Source organism: Selaginella moellendorffii, unplaced genomic scaffold, assembly GCF_000143415.4.
Source record: "Selaginella moellendorffii unplaced genomic scaffold, v1.0 SELMOscaffold_17, whole genome shotgun sequence".
NCBI lineage: Eukaryota > Viridiplantae > Streptophyta > Lycopodiopsida > Selaginellales > Selaginellaceae > Selaginella > Selaginella moellendorffii.
The window spans coordinates 1825187-1839420 of record NW_003314278.1 but is presented as its reverse complement, the minus strand read 5'-3'; the positions used below and the strand labels follow the sequence as shown (position 1 = coordinate 1839420).

General features: G+C 41.3%; 4 protein-coding genes across 6 annotated transcripts; 1 reads left to right on the top strand and 3 right to left on the bottom strand.

Moving 5' to 3' along the window:
* Positions 1-4799: 4799 nt before the first annotated feature.
* Positions 4800-7515, bottom strand: LOC9640004 (putative methylesterase 14, chloroplastic). The gene is made up of 4 exons (XM_002971500.2): positions 7276-7515; positions 7086-7226; positions 6887-7012; positions 4800-6834 (listed from the first exon to the last, which is right to left on the bottom strand). The coding sequence occupies exons 1-4, from the start codon at positions 7486-7488 to the stop codon at positions 6559-6561; spliced, it is 756 nt and encodes a 251-aa protein (XP_002971546.2). The 5' UTR covers positions 7489-7515; the 3' UTR covers positions 4800-6558.
* Positions 7490-9263, bottom strand: LOC9640280 (putative methylesterase 13, chloroplastic). Of its 3 annotated transcripts, none has more exons than XM_024676520.1 (4): positions 9036-9263; positions 8854-8994; positions 8534-8796; positions 7490-8465 (listed from the first exon to the last, which is right to left on the bottom strand). In XM_024676520.1, the coding sequence occupies exons 1-4, from the start codon at positions 9246-9248 to the stop codon at positions 8438-8440; spliced, it is 645 nt and encodes a 214-aa protein (XP_024532288.1). In that variant the 5' UTR covers positions 9249-9263; the 3' UTR covers positions 7490-8437. The 3 variants fall into 3 exon arrangements, with proteins under 3 accessions (XP_024532288.1, XP_002971545.2, XP_024532287.1); XM_002971499.2 differs by having other exon boundaries at positions 7490-8616; positions 8671-8796; XM_024676519.1 differs by having other exon boundaries at positions 7490-8796.
* A 234-nt stretch (positions 9264-9497) lies between these two features.
* On the top strand, positions 9498-10543 carry LOC9640003. The gene is made up of 4 exons (XM_002971707.2): positions 9498-9659; positions 9729-9856; positions 9918-10122; positions 10187-10543. The coding sequence occupies exons 1-4, from the start codon at positions 9587-9589 to the stop codon at positions 10369-10371; spliced, it is 591 nt and encodes a 196-aa protein (XP_002971753.1). The 5' UTR covers positions 9498-9586; the 3' UTR covers positions 10372-10543.
* Positions 10544-10593: 50 nt separating this feature from the next.
* LOC9640279 lies at positions 10594-11605 on the bottom strand. The gene is made up of 4 exons (XM_002971498.2): positions 11488-11605; positions 11304-11425; positions 11046-11250; positions 10594-10992 (listed from the first exon to the last, which is right to left on the bottom strand). The coding sequence occupies exons 1-4, from the start codon at positions 11546-11548 to the stop codon at positions 10778-10780; spliced, it is 603 nt and encodes a 200-aa protein (XP_002971544.1). The 5' UTR covers positions 11549-11605; the 3' UTR covers positions 10594-10777.
* Positions 11606-14234: the final 2629 nt, after the last annotated feature.

Below are 14234 nucleotides of genomic sequence, written 5' to 3'. Positions count from 1 at the left end.
TGATATCCTCAGCAAACTAAAATTAGGAAGAAACCTTCTTTAAATAGACTGTAGCCAAGTTTGAGATAGTAACAGTCTTTTGAAGAGTCAACAACTACACATACTTTGTCAAACTATCCACCATAACCTATATTTGCTCCTTTTACATTTATGTTCATAGAAAACAAATGATGAAGTCCATAAAAATACTACACCAATGGCTCTAAGGAATAAGTAAAGGTTGCAAAAGCCCTCTTGGCTTCTTTTATAGCACCTTTACTTGCTAACAAAGCTAGAATGATTTACAAAATTTGAGGCTATTAACTTTCATATTCCTTTAATAAAAATTACACTTAATTAACTCATACATCTTCTTCCCCCCAAAATAACAAACTTTTAAACGATTATGATAGTAAAATAAAACTTGAGTAATTAATGCATCCATCCGTGGTAAATATATATAGCCATTGTAATAAAGAATCCCATCCACCAATGAGAAAGGGCTTCCATCTAAGCCTGCAAAGAGACTTAGCATTTTGAGCCTAAGCACGCTCAACTAACTGCCTAAACTCACTAACGATATTACTTAAATGATGACAAAACCATACTTGTAATGCCGTCACATGACAAACATGAAATAAAGCATCTACCACCACATTCGATTTTCCCAAATGATGCTAAAAAAAAAACTCCCCAAACTCTATGAGTTTAACCACTTAATGAGCTTGCTTAATGTTCAACTCCTTCTATGTGAAAAGACACATAAAAGGTTTATGATTTATTATAGTTCTACCATGTCTATAAAGCATGAATAATGGAAAGTAACTCTTTATTATATATAAAATAGTGTTGCTCTACTGGATTCAAGGTTTGACTCTCATAAGCAATAGATTATCCCTTTTGCATGAGAATTCCTCCCAATATATAACCACTTCTATCACACGTTACCTTGGTTTTGATGGATCAATAATGCAAAGCACTAGAGCCTCGCTCAACAACCATTTCAATGCCACAAAACTATCTTCATGTGGCTTCTTCCATTTGAATAGCAAGTTCTTGTGCAACAACTCTATCAAAAGAATAACCACCTTTGCAAACTTATGCTAAAAACATCATGTCATACCATGTAAATCAGCCACTAAAATCAGTGTAGGCTAGTCTCCACTATAGCCACCTTCCTTGGATCTGTCTTGACACCCTTAGATATTAAAAATATGGCCTAGATATTCCACCTTTGACTTTGCGAACTTATATTTGATCTTCTTTGCATAAAATTTTCTGTCATATACTAATAAAAGAACTTTGTGCAAATGCACCTTATACTCTTCTATATTCTTGTAAAAAACAAAAATATCAAGAAAATCTCCATAAACTCATGAAGATAATGCCCAAATACCTCTGTCATCAACCAAGTAAATATGGTTGAGGCATTCGTCAAACCAAATGGCATAATTGTAAACTCAAAATACCCAAAGCTTGTGTTGAATACTGTCTTGGAAATAGATATATCATCTATTGCAATCTAATGATATCCACAATCTTGGTAAACACTCATGCTTTACCAAACTTATCTAAAATATCATCCACACATGGCATCAACATCTTATCCTTCACTATCTTTTTGTTCAAGGCACAATAGTTAATACATATCCACATTGAACAATCTTTCTTTTTCACGAGCAAGAACAAAGCACTAAATGGAAACTTACTTGGGTAACTCTTTAATTTGTTGTTGAACTTGTTGCTCCTCCACATAACTCAATTAAAATGGACGCTAATAAATTGGCCATGTCCTTTGCTCCAATGTAATCCCATACTCTACACCTCGTAATGGAGGCAATCCATGAGGAAATTCAAATGGAAAAAGATTAAAAAACTCTACAAGTATAACCCATACTGCTATCTCTCCCCCACATATGTCTTGGTCCCCCAAGTCAAATAAATAACAACTCAAAAGTGTTTATCTATTACAACAAGCCCACTTCAAAGATATAGAGAGCATAACAACTGGAGGCTAAACTCCCTCTCTAAACCACACATCTTAAATGCCACTATATTCTAGCGAGATATGTTTAATACTCCATTTAATCTTTAGATCCACTTTCACCAACCATGGCATCCCAAGAATGAGATCCACACGATGGATATCCATGAGATAAAAAGTCTCCACATGTATGATTTTGCTAATTAACACTTCCAACCCCTCTACACAAGCATCAAAATGCTGAGCAAAGGTAATTACACCTTCTATTGTGTATAGAAAAACTCTTTGTATCACCAGACTATGCTCCTCAATAAACTTTGCCGAAATAAAGTTGTTATCGCTCCCACTATCCAATAAAATCCATATTGGACCGCCACAGAACACACCCTCCAGCATTAAAGTTGATGCACGAGTGTCTTTGAGCTCCATTTTATTCCACATACAATTAAGTTGACAAGCAACGATCAAAAGCTTTTTCCTTCAATCGAAATTATTGTCCACATCATCCTCACACTGCAAAATTTACAAATTTTTAGTATCTAACTTACTATCAGTAAAAGATTGGCCATTCGTTTTGCCCTATTGCTTTTTCTTTAACTGTAGACAATCAGCCCTATAGTGTTTAAACTTGCTACAACGATGACAACCTTTTCTATAATTTTTCACAAAGAATTACTTCTTTGACCCCTTTGCATCCGAAGTAGCCACCACAAACTTTAACCTGTGATGCTTGTTCCCATCCTTGTATCCACGGCGATCATCATGATAATTCTCAATAAAAAGACTCCTTGAACACTTGTGAGACTTGCCGCATCAAAAAGCTTCTCCAAACTCTTTGTAGGTTGAGAATGATGCAAGTGTTGCTGCATGCTCTCACTATAAAGACCATCAATAAAGTAAGTCTTGTTTTAATTTGAATTCTTTGTTGGAAGACAACTAATCAAGTGAGTAATCTTCTCAATATAGTTCCTGAGCATTATTTTCCCTTGCTAGAAATGTTAAAGTTTTGTGCAAACAATCTCTATATCATAGTGAGGGCCAAAATGTAAGAAGAAAGCAGCCTCAAACTTATCCATAGTAGATGCTGATGGTTTCTTATCCATAACATGAGACTCCTCAAGCCAATTCCACCACTGAGACCTGCATCATGCAAAACCATTAAAATACCCATTAAAACTTTTACATTTGGAGTTTCTCTAACAGCCAAGAACTTCTTTACATTGGCTAGCTAAGCTAGATATTAGTCTACACCACCATCACTGGAAAAGGTTGGAATCCTGAATCAATCTAATAAGGAAGTCTTACTTAGAGCATTATCACATTTAGTTTCGAATGCCTTAACATTATCATGAATGTGACTGTGGGTATTGAAAGTTACTTGTCGGGTAGTTCTTTTAGATATTTTTTCCTTACTGCCACTATAGCAGGAGGTCAGTATTGCTAGACCCTTTATCAGTCCCTCTTGTTCAAGTGTTAGTAAACTTGATTTAGCATCTATACTTGGCCAAACGAGCATAAGGAAAAAATTCCTAAATGTCTTTGGCTTGTTAGTTCTTATTTGTTCTGTCCTACATTGACTTGACAAAAACCCCCACAATATTAAGATTGGTCCATGAATATTTGCTAAATGATAATTTACTGTGTCTACACCCTTCATACCCTTTATGTTAATCCTATTTAGTCCCAATTACTATTTATGGAATTGCTAATTTAGCATATCTATGGAATGTAGAGATTATACTATACACAATGGTGTTAGTCTCATGTCCAACTTCACAATCTAATGTCATTCCATAATTAGTAAGTTTCAAATTTGTCCGATAGACTAACTCCTAGTACTAAGGATGACTAGGTGAAAGCCCAAAACATGCATTCCTCAAGGGGAAGGCATATTAGGGGTTTTAATGTATAGTTGGGATAGTGGGTAGGTCAGAAATGGCTAACCAATCTAAGGTATAGTCCAACTCTTGCTTGTGTGCCTATCTTGTTTTACATCCAGCTTAAATCTAAGCCCAAGTTCCACACCATATTAATTGGTGGAGTACCCATATCCTTGCGTTAGGCTACCAATATGCTAAAATAGCATTAGACTTTGTTTGGCTCCATTTTTTTATGTTAATCATGGCATTAGGATGTTGGATGCTCTAAGACTTTTCCAAATTACTCCATGCTCTTGGTCCTTCACTCCTTAGGCTGTATGATTGAGAGTTGCACTGTATTCTAATACCTTCGCTCCTTGGCTCTGTAGTTAGGAGTTTGGCTTTATTCTTTTATTCAATGGTCTAAGGCCCTAAACTTGAGTTTTGCTCTGCTATCCTTAGATATGAAGGGTTTAGGTCCCACTTTGTGGTCATCTTATGGTAAATCACCATAAGATAAAGGTGAAAACCACATATGCTACATTTAGTATCAAAGACAACACGTTTATGCATAATATCCATTATGCCATCTTGCACCTTTTGTTAATTTTGATTAAAAGCTTACAACTTATGAATAACATTTTGAATGGTCCAAACCTCCATAACTCCGTTGGCACCATCATTGCCATCACTATTGACAATAGGATTTCAGCATTCACCTTTGTCAACCATCACAACCAACTCCTCTAATACTAATGTTATTATCCAACTTAAAAAGATAGTCTCCCTAAACTATGTTATGCCTCTTTTTGAAGTTTTTCACCACCCAACCACCCCCAATCTACCTCGAAAGCTCCACCACACATGAGCTTTAGGGTAAATTGAATTCCTTACCCTAACATGTCTTAATATTAAGCTTCCCTTTGACCTACATTGACCATGTGGTCAAAAGAAAGGCCTAAGCTCTTAAGAAGGGGTGAGGACTAATGAATTTTATAATACTTAAATAAGACACCACTCCACTTAAGGCAATAAACTCTAAGTGACCAAGCACCTCTCAAACATCTCAAGCAAGAGCTTTCTACAATACCAAAGGTGGCTAGTTTGAGCATAGAGAGACAACATTGCAGTCCATGAGGCTGTGTCCTTCCATAACATGTCGTTGAACACTTCTCTTGCTTCCAGTAGATGTCTATTTTGAGCATAAGTTAAAAACATCACATTCCAACACACATCTCTGTTTTATGGAGAGATTCTTTCAAACAAGCCCTTAGCATCTTCCACTTGCATTTTGGCCAAAGTTGGGAACCATGGCCGTTGAAGAGACTGAATCTTGAAATGACATTGTGTCAAAAAGCTGCTTAGCCTCTTCAAACTTGCCGCTTTTGGAGAAAGTCGAGATCATTACAGTGCTAGACACAACATCCCACTCTGGCATTTCGTACTGGAAGATCTACTTATCATCCCTTTCTGGGCCTCTATTGAGAGTATTGTATTTCAGGAAATCCCTTCTTGTTTCCTCCAAGTGCCCGTTTTATGCATTTGCTGACAAAAGAGCATTCCACGACATTGTACTATGCTGTGGCATCTTTACAAAAAGTTCTCTAAATTCCGACAGGTACTTATTTTGTGCAAGAGCTGGCAGCATTGCATTTGCCGCCTCTATTGTCTTTTGTGGCATCATTTCAAAGATATTCCTTGCTTCATCCAGATGCCAATTTTGGGCACAAGCACACAATACAATTGTCCATGAAATCAAATCGCGTTTCGGCTCAAGCCATTGTTCGTTCGGGCATAGCTTCAAAGATTATCACCGCGTTTTGCAGATCTCCGAGATGGGCACATGCAGAGAGCATTGCATTCCACGTTTCTTTAACAGCTTGTACGTCTTTGACTTGTAAAAATCCGTCCAGCAAGCACGTCCATGACACCAAGTTTCTAAACGGCATCTGATCAAAAGTTTGCTTGGCTTCGGAAAAGTTTCCTCTCTTCACATACGCAGTGAGCACTGCTGTCCACGATACGAGATCCCATTCCGGCATGAGATCAACAAAAATTCTCGCCATTTCAACAGTCCCGTTCTGCACATACGCGTTGAACATGGCCGTCCAAGAGATTAGATCTCGTAGTGGCATCGTGTGAAACATTCTCTTGGCAAGAACAAGGTGCCCTATTTGGGCATATGCACAAGCATAGTGTTCCAAGCAACTAATGTTTGCCTTGGCATTCTATCGAACAAAATGTTAGCCTTTTCAAGAAATCCATGATTAACGTACACGTCAATCATAAAGTTTCAAGCCACCGTAGTTGCATCTGGCATCCTTGCAAAGGTATTTTCGGATTCCTCTAGATGCCCAGAACGGGCATATGTGCTTAACATTGCAACCCAAGAAACAGTAGTTCTCTGAGGCATCGAATCAAAGAATCCCTTTGCATTCTCAAAGCTGCCATACTTCGAGTAAGCATTCATCATGAAATCCCAAGAGTAGACATCCCTATGGTATCAAAAACTCGTTTGGCGTGCAATGAGCTTCCACACCTCGTGTACATTGCGATGAGCTTGTTGCACAGGAAAACATCATCAGTTTTGGCACTGTTACTGGCATGCAGATCCTCAGCCAAAGCCAAGCTCTTGCAAGATTGAATGAGTTCTAGGCACTGGACTCTGTCCATAGTCTTCCAAGGATTTTCATTCCATGGCAATTCCTTGCATTTGCCATTGTCGCTCGAATCCTTTCATTTTAACGATGTTAAGATGCTTGCAAGTGCCTCTACAAGCTCATATGGAGTGGAAAAGAAGGGGCTGTGATCAGATGCAAGCTCTAGAACACCGTCGGGGGGATTGTTTTCCACGAGATAGTCTTGCATTGCCGCGGGTATCACTCTGTCATGCATCCCTTTGATGTAATAACGAGGAACACTTCCATACTTCTCTTTGGTGTACTCCACCGCGATTTCAGAGGGTGGCAACAAAGGATTTGGTTTGAGAAGAAGATTTGCTAGCTCCACGTCCTGTTTGAAGTCCAGTTTTAGTAGCGGGTCTAAACGTTTTGCAGGATTTCACCTCGGAAGAACAAAGATGGTAAAGCACAGGCTGGCGATGCTCCGGTTTGAGTCTTGACGAGGTTGGAACTTCCGAGCCCTTGGTGTAGAACCTATCTACAATTTCTGAGAAACCAGACATCACCGCCTGCCAGATTTACATGATAGAAATCGAACACTTCATGAGATCCAAGCGACGGGAGGAACTGGCAAAGTTTCACCTTGTCTCGGACCTCTATAGCTTTGGGACCCGAAGGGAGCATCGATGCCACCACGAAGATTGCCGCTGCACACTTCGTGGGATACTTCTCCATGACATAAGTGACGACAATCCCTCCAAGGCTGTGACCCACGAGCACGATCTAGAAGAAAAAAATGCCAAAAACAACACGACATCCTCTTATAGTATACCTTGTTTCCTTGAGGAAGGGACTCGATGAGCTCGACGAGAGGCTGCGAGTAACGAGCCAAGGTTCTCACCTCGTTGGGATCAACGGTGCTGATCCCGGCGCTGGAGAGATCCACGGCCAGGGCCGCGTGGCCCGCTTGACGGAGACGAGGCAAGACCTTGTACCAACACCATGCGCCATGCCCTGCGCCGTGCACAAACACGAATTTCGCCATAGCCAAGAATATTCCAGTCGCACGCGTTTTATTGTCTCGACTCTCGAGCTGCAAGGCTTGGATTCGAGTGATATCAAAAGCTTCTGGATGTCAGGAATGGTCAATTCTCAACCTGCTAGCATTATGTGGGAACTTCGAAAAAAGCGTACTTTTCTACCAGGAAGATGCTGTCACGGTGCATCTATAGTAGCTTCCAATCAATCTCTTTGCTTGTAAATCTTGGAGAGGACAGAATAGAAGTGCTTGGAACCCTGGTGCGATTCAATTTGTGCTGATATGAGAACGCATCGAGTCTTTGCTAAACTCTAGCCACTATTTGTCCACTAGCATGGCTTTGAGGATCCTCGGCCATGATTGCTTACAAAGTTAGCTTGGAGCGACAAATGCGGCTTGCAGCCTCATCTAGCATGGTTGCAAAGAGGTGGAAGACCCCATGGATGTCTTCTGGGTCCAGAGCTTGTAATATTCTCAAGGTGACCTCTTTGGGCATATGCAAGGAGCATAGTGTTCCAAGCAGCTAATGCTTGTTTTGGTATTGTATCAAACAGAAATTTAGCCTTTTCAAGAATGCCATGATGCACGTACGCATCAATCATGCAGTTGCAAGCCACCGTATTTGCATCTGGCATCCTTGTAAAGGTATTTTGTGCTTTCTCTTGAAGCCTAGCATGGGGATAAGGTATGCTGTGTACATTGCGATGAGCTTGTTGCACAGGAAAGCATCATCCCTGTTTATTACCATGAAGATCCTCAGCCAAAACCAAGCTCTTGCATGATTGGCATTGCATTATCTTCCAAGATTATTTTCATTGTATGGTGATAGGACGGGTTCCTTGCATTTGCCATAGTCTTTCATTTTAACGATGTTGCAATGCTTGTGAGTGCCTCCACAAGCGCATCTGGAGTGGAAAAGAAGGGGCTGTGATCAGATGGAAGCTCTAGAACACCGTCAGGGGGATTGTTTTCCAGAAGATAATCTTGCATTGCCACGGGCATCAACACGTCATGAATCCCTTTGATGTAATAACGAGGAATACTTCCATACTTCTCTTTCGTGTACTCCACGGCGATTTCAGAGGGTGGCAAGAGAGGATTTGGTTTGACTAGAAGATTCCCTAGCTCCACGTCCTGTTTGAAGTCGAGTTTTAGTAGCGGATCTAAAAGTTTTGGCCGTGATTTCACCTCGGGCGAACAAAGATGGTAAAGCACAGACTGGCGATGCTCCGGTTTGAAGCTTGATGAGGTTGCAACTTCCGAGTCCTTGGTGCAGAAGCTATCTATAATTTCCAGAAAACCAGGCATCGCCGCCTGCCAAAAGAAAACTTCATGAGATTCGAGCGACGGAAGGAACTGGCAAAGTTTCACCTTCTGTCGGATCTCTATAGCTTTGGGACCCGAAGGGAGCATTTGTGCCACCACGAAGATAGCCGCTCCAATCTTCGAGGGATACTTCTCCATGGCATAAGTGACGACAATTCCTCCAAGGCTGTGACCCACGAGCACGATCTAGAACTAGAGTTTCGTAGAAAAAACAATGGATCTTATACCTTGTCTCCTTGAGGAAGGGACTCGATGAGATCGATGAGAGGCTGCGAGTAATGAGCCAAGGTTCTCACCTGGTTGGGATCAACGGTGCTGATCCCGGCGCTGGTGAGATCCACGGCCAGGGCCGCGTGGCCAGCTTGGCGGAGACAAGGCAAGACTTTGTACCAGCACCACGCGCCATGCCCGGCGCCGTGCACAAACACAAACTTCGCCATAGCCGAGAATATTCCAATCGCGAATGGACTAAAATATTCCTCGTTCAAAAATTTAATCTTTAATTAGGGAGGGCTGACTGAGTGATCGAGGAGCGAAGGCTGAAACGGTAAAACCACGAGTTTTTTTCGAGCGCGTTATTAGAGAGGACCCAGCTTCTCTGCTGCTGCTCATCGGCTGACGCTCTTTCTCACGCGCAGCTTCGCGGTATATAAACCCAAGGGACCGTGTTCCTTTAGTCATCCGTCCAACACGATCTCTAGAGCACGCTTCGCTTTGCTACTACGCACAACACAAAGATTTTAAAGTTTCGTTCATCATTTCCGGTCGATTCCGCAGCATGGCGCGCTCTTCCAGATCTCTTGCCTTTGTATCTTCGTTTGTGATTCTTCTCTGCATCAGCGGAGCGATTGGTAGGTTCTTCGGCTATTTGCTGTCGATTTGAAACGGAGGTCTTATTATCTTTTCTGCTTTCGTTTCAGCTGGAAGCAGGCTCGAGTGCGAGGATCTACCTCCTCAGGACTGCGCGTTTGCCGTGTCCACCATGGGAAACCGATGCGTTCTAGAAAAATTCATAGCTCAGGACACCAGCGCCATCTACGAGTGCCAGGTGAGACCACTTCTTTTGTTTTCTGGATTGAAACTTACAATCGATCGATTGCTCTCTTCAGACATCCAATGTCATGGCCGAGAAGCAAGAGGCCTGGATCGAATCCGATGAGTGCGTCAAGGAGTGTGGAGTGGAGAGGATGTGGGTGGGATTCTCCAGCGATGGCCTCGCCAACCGCAACTTCGTCAACAGGCTCTGCTCGCCAGTGTGCCAGAACAATTGCCCCAACATTGTCAATCTTTTTGAAAGCCTCGCTGCCGGAGAAGGTGAGATCATTCATCTAGAGTTCTCGATCAAACAGGTCTTTAACCGAAAATCTTTTGATGATAGGTGTCAATCTTGCCGAGGTTTGCAACTACGTGAGACCCAGTGCTCACAGGATCCTTGCCGATTCTCTCCTCTTCAAGAACACCCAGTTTGTTCTCCAATCTTTGGCTGGCGCGGCTGCTCCGCAAGCTGCTATTTCCGCAGAATCGATCACCTTGGCACCAGCTCCAGCTCCAAGCACCAACTAGAGGAGACATTCTCGATAGATCATGTTTATAGTTCGTCTGCGGTAGAGAGATTGATTTTTTGTTTGGAGAAGGTTCCATACGATCCCGTGCGCTGAGATTGTGGTAGAAACTCTCCAAACCGACATTGATTCTTTTCATAAATTCTAGTCAATAAACACATTCGGTCAAAAGCGAGTGAAGAAAGTGAGTCAATGAGTCAATTCGAAAGCGAGGGAAAGCGAGTGAGTCAATTCGGTGTTGTTGAGCTAGTGATTGAATTTGGGGGCAAAATAACATGCGCTCACGACTACCAACTTTCTTGTGATCATGCCACGAACTACAACTTAACGGTTTCTAGAATTTCGACTAGCTGGTGAATATTATATGAGATTTTTTAGTATCTTTGTGATGGATCTAAAGAAACGAATCACATGAAGTCCGGAGATGGCGCCGTGGCATCGGACGAGTCCAGGAAGGTGAGAGATTCCGGGGCCTCGGCACCGTGAAGAGCCTCGGGGGCCTCGGCATTGTGGAGCGAATCGATGGCCTGCTTCGTGCCCTTTGACATAGCGCTCAAGGATTCACCGATCAGCTTACGAGAGCTGGGTCGGATGAAGTTGCAAATGTGTGGAAGATGGATGTCTGTGAAGGAAAGACATTGGAACGATGATAGAATTGCAAAGCGATCGGATTACCTTCTCCGGAGGCGAGCTTGGTGAAGAGATCGACAACGTTGGGACAGTTGGCCTGGCACTGAGAAGAACACCAGCGGCTGAGGAACTCCTTGCGGATGATTCCATCGGTGGAGATCCCGACCGACATCCTCTCCAGGCCACACGCCGCCAGGCACTCGTCGGTTTCGATCCATGCCTCGGATCTCTCCGCCAAGACAGGGGACGTCTGTTACGCGGAAAAACAGGGGAGTAACGATCCATGATTTTGATCGATCAAACCTGGCACTGGTAAACAACGATCTTGCTCTCCAGGACGCGCTTCTCCAGAACGCACCGAGATCCCAAGCCCGACACCGCGAACGCGCAGTCCTCGACCGCTAGCTCCTCGCATTCCAGCGCGGCTGATACAATTCGAGAGAGAGGATTTTAGAAACCAGACGGCTGGATCGTGAAAAACGTTCACCTTGGATGGAAATCGAGAAGAGAGTGACGCAGATGACAAACAAATTCAATGTGCTAACCATGATTCTTGTGGAAAAACTTCTAGCTCTAGATTCTTGTGGAATCTCTAAGAGCCCCTGGCCAAGCTTGTGGGTTTTATAGTGCCATAGCAGGCAGAAGAGGGTATCTCCTTCCTTCGTGGCCGCTAACGGATTCCTCGTTCAGTGGTGGGCTTGGGTCCCATTCACAAGCAAACGTGCATCCATTTCCTTTATTAAATCAAGGTTTGCACTATATGTTGTAGCAGTGTATAGACTGGGATTTGAAATTTCAATGTTTTGCCGTATAATTAATAACCATGACTTTGAAGGTCAATTCCGGCCAAAGCACGAAGCATATAATTTATATGGGAAAATTTGTTGTTTGATGTTTATTATTTATTAATTATATTGATCAATTGGATTATAAACATATTTATAAATAATAAATACATTATTAATAATAAATAATAACCATTAGATGGTAGAATATTCTAAAATATCTAAGCATATTCTAAATATATTCATTATCCCCAAAATTATATATATATATATATATATATATGTATGTATCTCTCTCTCTCTCTCTCTATATATATATATATGTATTATATTATATTATATTTGAGACTATGAGTGCATGGAATATAGAAAGGGAATACAAAAAATATATATATCAATTAGTCCAAAAAACCTTAGCTTATATATATATAAATCAATCCAACAGCTACCAAAATCCCACTATGCTAATATTAGTATATAGCATTGTAATCATACACTTGGACCTCACATCATCCCCTCCTCTTGGTATAATGGAAAATCATCAAGGTTTTTTTGTAGATAGGCTAAGATCTAGAGGAATGTCAAAAGGAGGCATCAACAGATCTATAGGTGTTATTAATTGTTTCTAATCCCTTTGTACAAAGTTTTTTAACCACTACACATACACAATTTTTGAAGGATTGGCTTGGTGGACGTTATGCCAAACTTCATAAGCTTGTGGTCCAACTTGTCACAAACAATCCTTTCCACTAGCAAGAAGCCCCTTAGATAAACCACATACCGTAAGATGGGGAAAATGGACTAACACTAAATCATCCACTTTATACTCCACATATGGATAATGATGGGAGTTGTAGTGTTATTGTTGTCCTACTTGTATGTGGCCTAAGTGTTCAGCAGACTTTGCTCAAACAAGTGGAAGAATGCTCATCAAATATTGACTTAGCATCGGCAACTCATGGTAATTGCAAAAGTAAACCTAGCTCTATTTGTAATATTGAATCATGACCATATAGGAGTTTATATGGCAAAGCATTAATAGAACTCTACACCCCTGTGACATATGCATACCGAAGAGACGGCAAATAACCATCCCAATCTGAATGCTGAAAGTTTATTTACTTTGCAATCATTTCTTTGAATGTCCAAACGAGCCATTCCACTAAACTGTCTGACTGTGGATGATAAACACTTGTAAAAGTGTAGCGTATCCCCAACTAAAATATCAAAACATGAAATGCCTTAGCCATAAATGCAGGACCATTATCCAAAAGAATTTGCTCCAGACAAAAATGCTGAAACACTATTCGATTGAGGAGAAAGTATCCAACAGTAGTTCCAGAAGTGCTAGCAAAAGAACTAACTTCCACCCAACAAATTAAATAATCAAAAGCAATAATAATATATTCATTACCAATAGTCAATCGTGGAAAAGGCTCTATAAGATAAAATGCCACCAGCTTAAATTGACAGGAAACTGCAATTGACTCCAACTATTCTTCTACGGCACGAGGGGGAGTATTACGAGCTTAGCACTAAACGCAACAACATACATACCAAATAATATCATATCGCATCTCTAGCAAATAGAAAGACTTGTACAACTTTTTGGTCACATGACGATATCCCATATGCCCATCTAGAATCTAAGAATCATGGTAGGCATGGAGAAATCGCGAAATAAAGACGAAAGGCACCACCAGCCATAAAGGATCATCAAGAACTATCCCCACAAAATAAAGAAGGCCGTTTTTAAAGCAATATTAAGAATGTAAATGCCAGAATGGTAAGTCATCAGTAAGTGATACAGGATTCTCAAACCCATCTCAAAGCCTTCGAATCTATGACTCCAACTTTTGAGCCTCACGAACCTCATCAAGAGAAGGTAAATCTTGCTCTACACCTTGTGAACACTGAATGTCAAGTACAGCAACTGCCGACAGCACAGAATCTTTATTTTGAAAATCCATAGATGCCGGAACAATAGGCTCTGTCGTGGAGTAGTTCACTTCCGCTAGTTGTAATGTATAGCTTATATATGTAATGGGATGGCACTGACTAAGCACACTTGAGCTCTTTTACATCAACACACCTCCAAAACTAATATTAGAAGCATCCACATGCAAAATGAAAGGTCGAGTGTAGTCAAGATATGCTAAAACCGGAGGAGTTGTTAATAGCTCTTTGAGATCCATGAACACCTGCTCACAATCCAAAGACCAAATGAAAGATGATGTTGATGACTTCAACAACACTTGTAATAGTGCAGTTCGACCAAAAAGGTGATCCATAAAATGACTAAGATACTGCACCTTGCCCAAGAAGCACTGCACATCATTCACACACTTCGGAGTAGGGAACTTTAGAATAGCCACAAATTTATCAAGATCAACTTCCAAACCCTCACAAAAAATATAGTACCCAAAATAAGTCGTGTCTTTGGACCCAA

What these genes read in the sequence shown, in the direction of transcription:
- LOC9640004 (XM_002971500.2), bottom strand. Translation starts at nt 7,488, where the DNA reads ATGGCGAAATTCGTGTTTGTGCACGGCGCAGGGCATGGCGCATGGTGT. An exon ending in CCCTTCCTCAAGGAAACAAG is followed by an intron (nt 7,227 to 7,275) that starts GTATACTATAAG and finishes TTTTTCTTCTAG; the next exon opens with ATCGTGCTCGTGGGTCACAG. An exon ending in ACCATCTTTGTTCTTCCGAG is followed by an intron (nt 6,835 to 6,886) that starts GTGAAATCCTGC and finishes GACTTCAAACAG; the next exon opens with GACGTGGAGCTAGCAAATCT.
- LOC9640280 (XM_024676519.1), bottom strand. Translation starts at nt 9,248, where the DNA reads ATGGCGAAGTTTGTGTTTGTGCACGGCGCCGGGCATGGCGCGTGGTGC. An exon ending in CCCTTCCTCAAGGAGACAAG is followed by an intron (nt 8,995 to 9,035) that starts GTATAAGATCCA and finishes CTCTAGTTCTAG; the next exon opens with ATCGTGCTCGTGGGTCACAG. An exon ending in CTATAGAGATCCGACAGAAG is followed by an intron (nt 8,797 to 8,853) that starts GTGAAACTTTGC and finishes TTCTTTTGGCAG; the next exon opens with GCGGCGATGCCTGGTTTTCT.
- LOC9640003 (XM_002971707.2), top strand. Translation starts at nt 9,587, where the DNA reads ATGGCGCGCTCTTCCAGATCTCTTGCCTTTGTATCTTCGTTTGTGATT. An exon ending in CTGCATCAGCGGAGCGATTG is followed by an intron (nt 9,660 to 9,728) that starts GTAGGTTCTTCG and finishes CTTTCGTTTCAG; the next exon opens with CTGGAAGCAGGCTCGAGTGC. An exon ending in GCGCCATCTACGAGTGCCAG is followed by an intron (nt 9,857 to 9,917) that starts GTGAGACCACTT and finishes TGCTCTCTTCAG; the next exon opens with ACATCCAATGTCATGGCCGA.
- LOC9640279 (XM_002971498.2), bottom strand. Translation starts at nt 11,548, where the DNA reads ATGGTTAGCACATTGAATTTGTTTGTCATCTGCGTCACTCTCTTCTCG. An exon ending in TCGTTGTTTACCAGTGCCAG is followed by an intron (nt 11,251 to 11,303) that starts GTTTGATCGATC and finishes TCCGCGTAACAG; the next exon opens with ACGTCCCCTGTCTTGGCGGA. An exon ending in CAAGCTCGCCTCCGGAGAAG is followed by an intron (nt 10,993 to 11,045) that starts GTAATCCGATCG and finishes TTTCCTTCACAG; the next exon opens with ACATCCATCTTCCACACATT.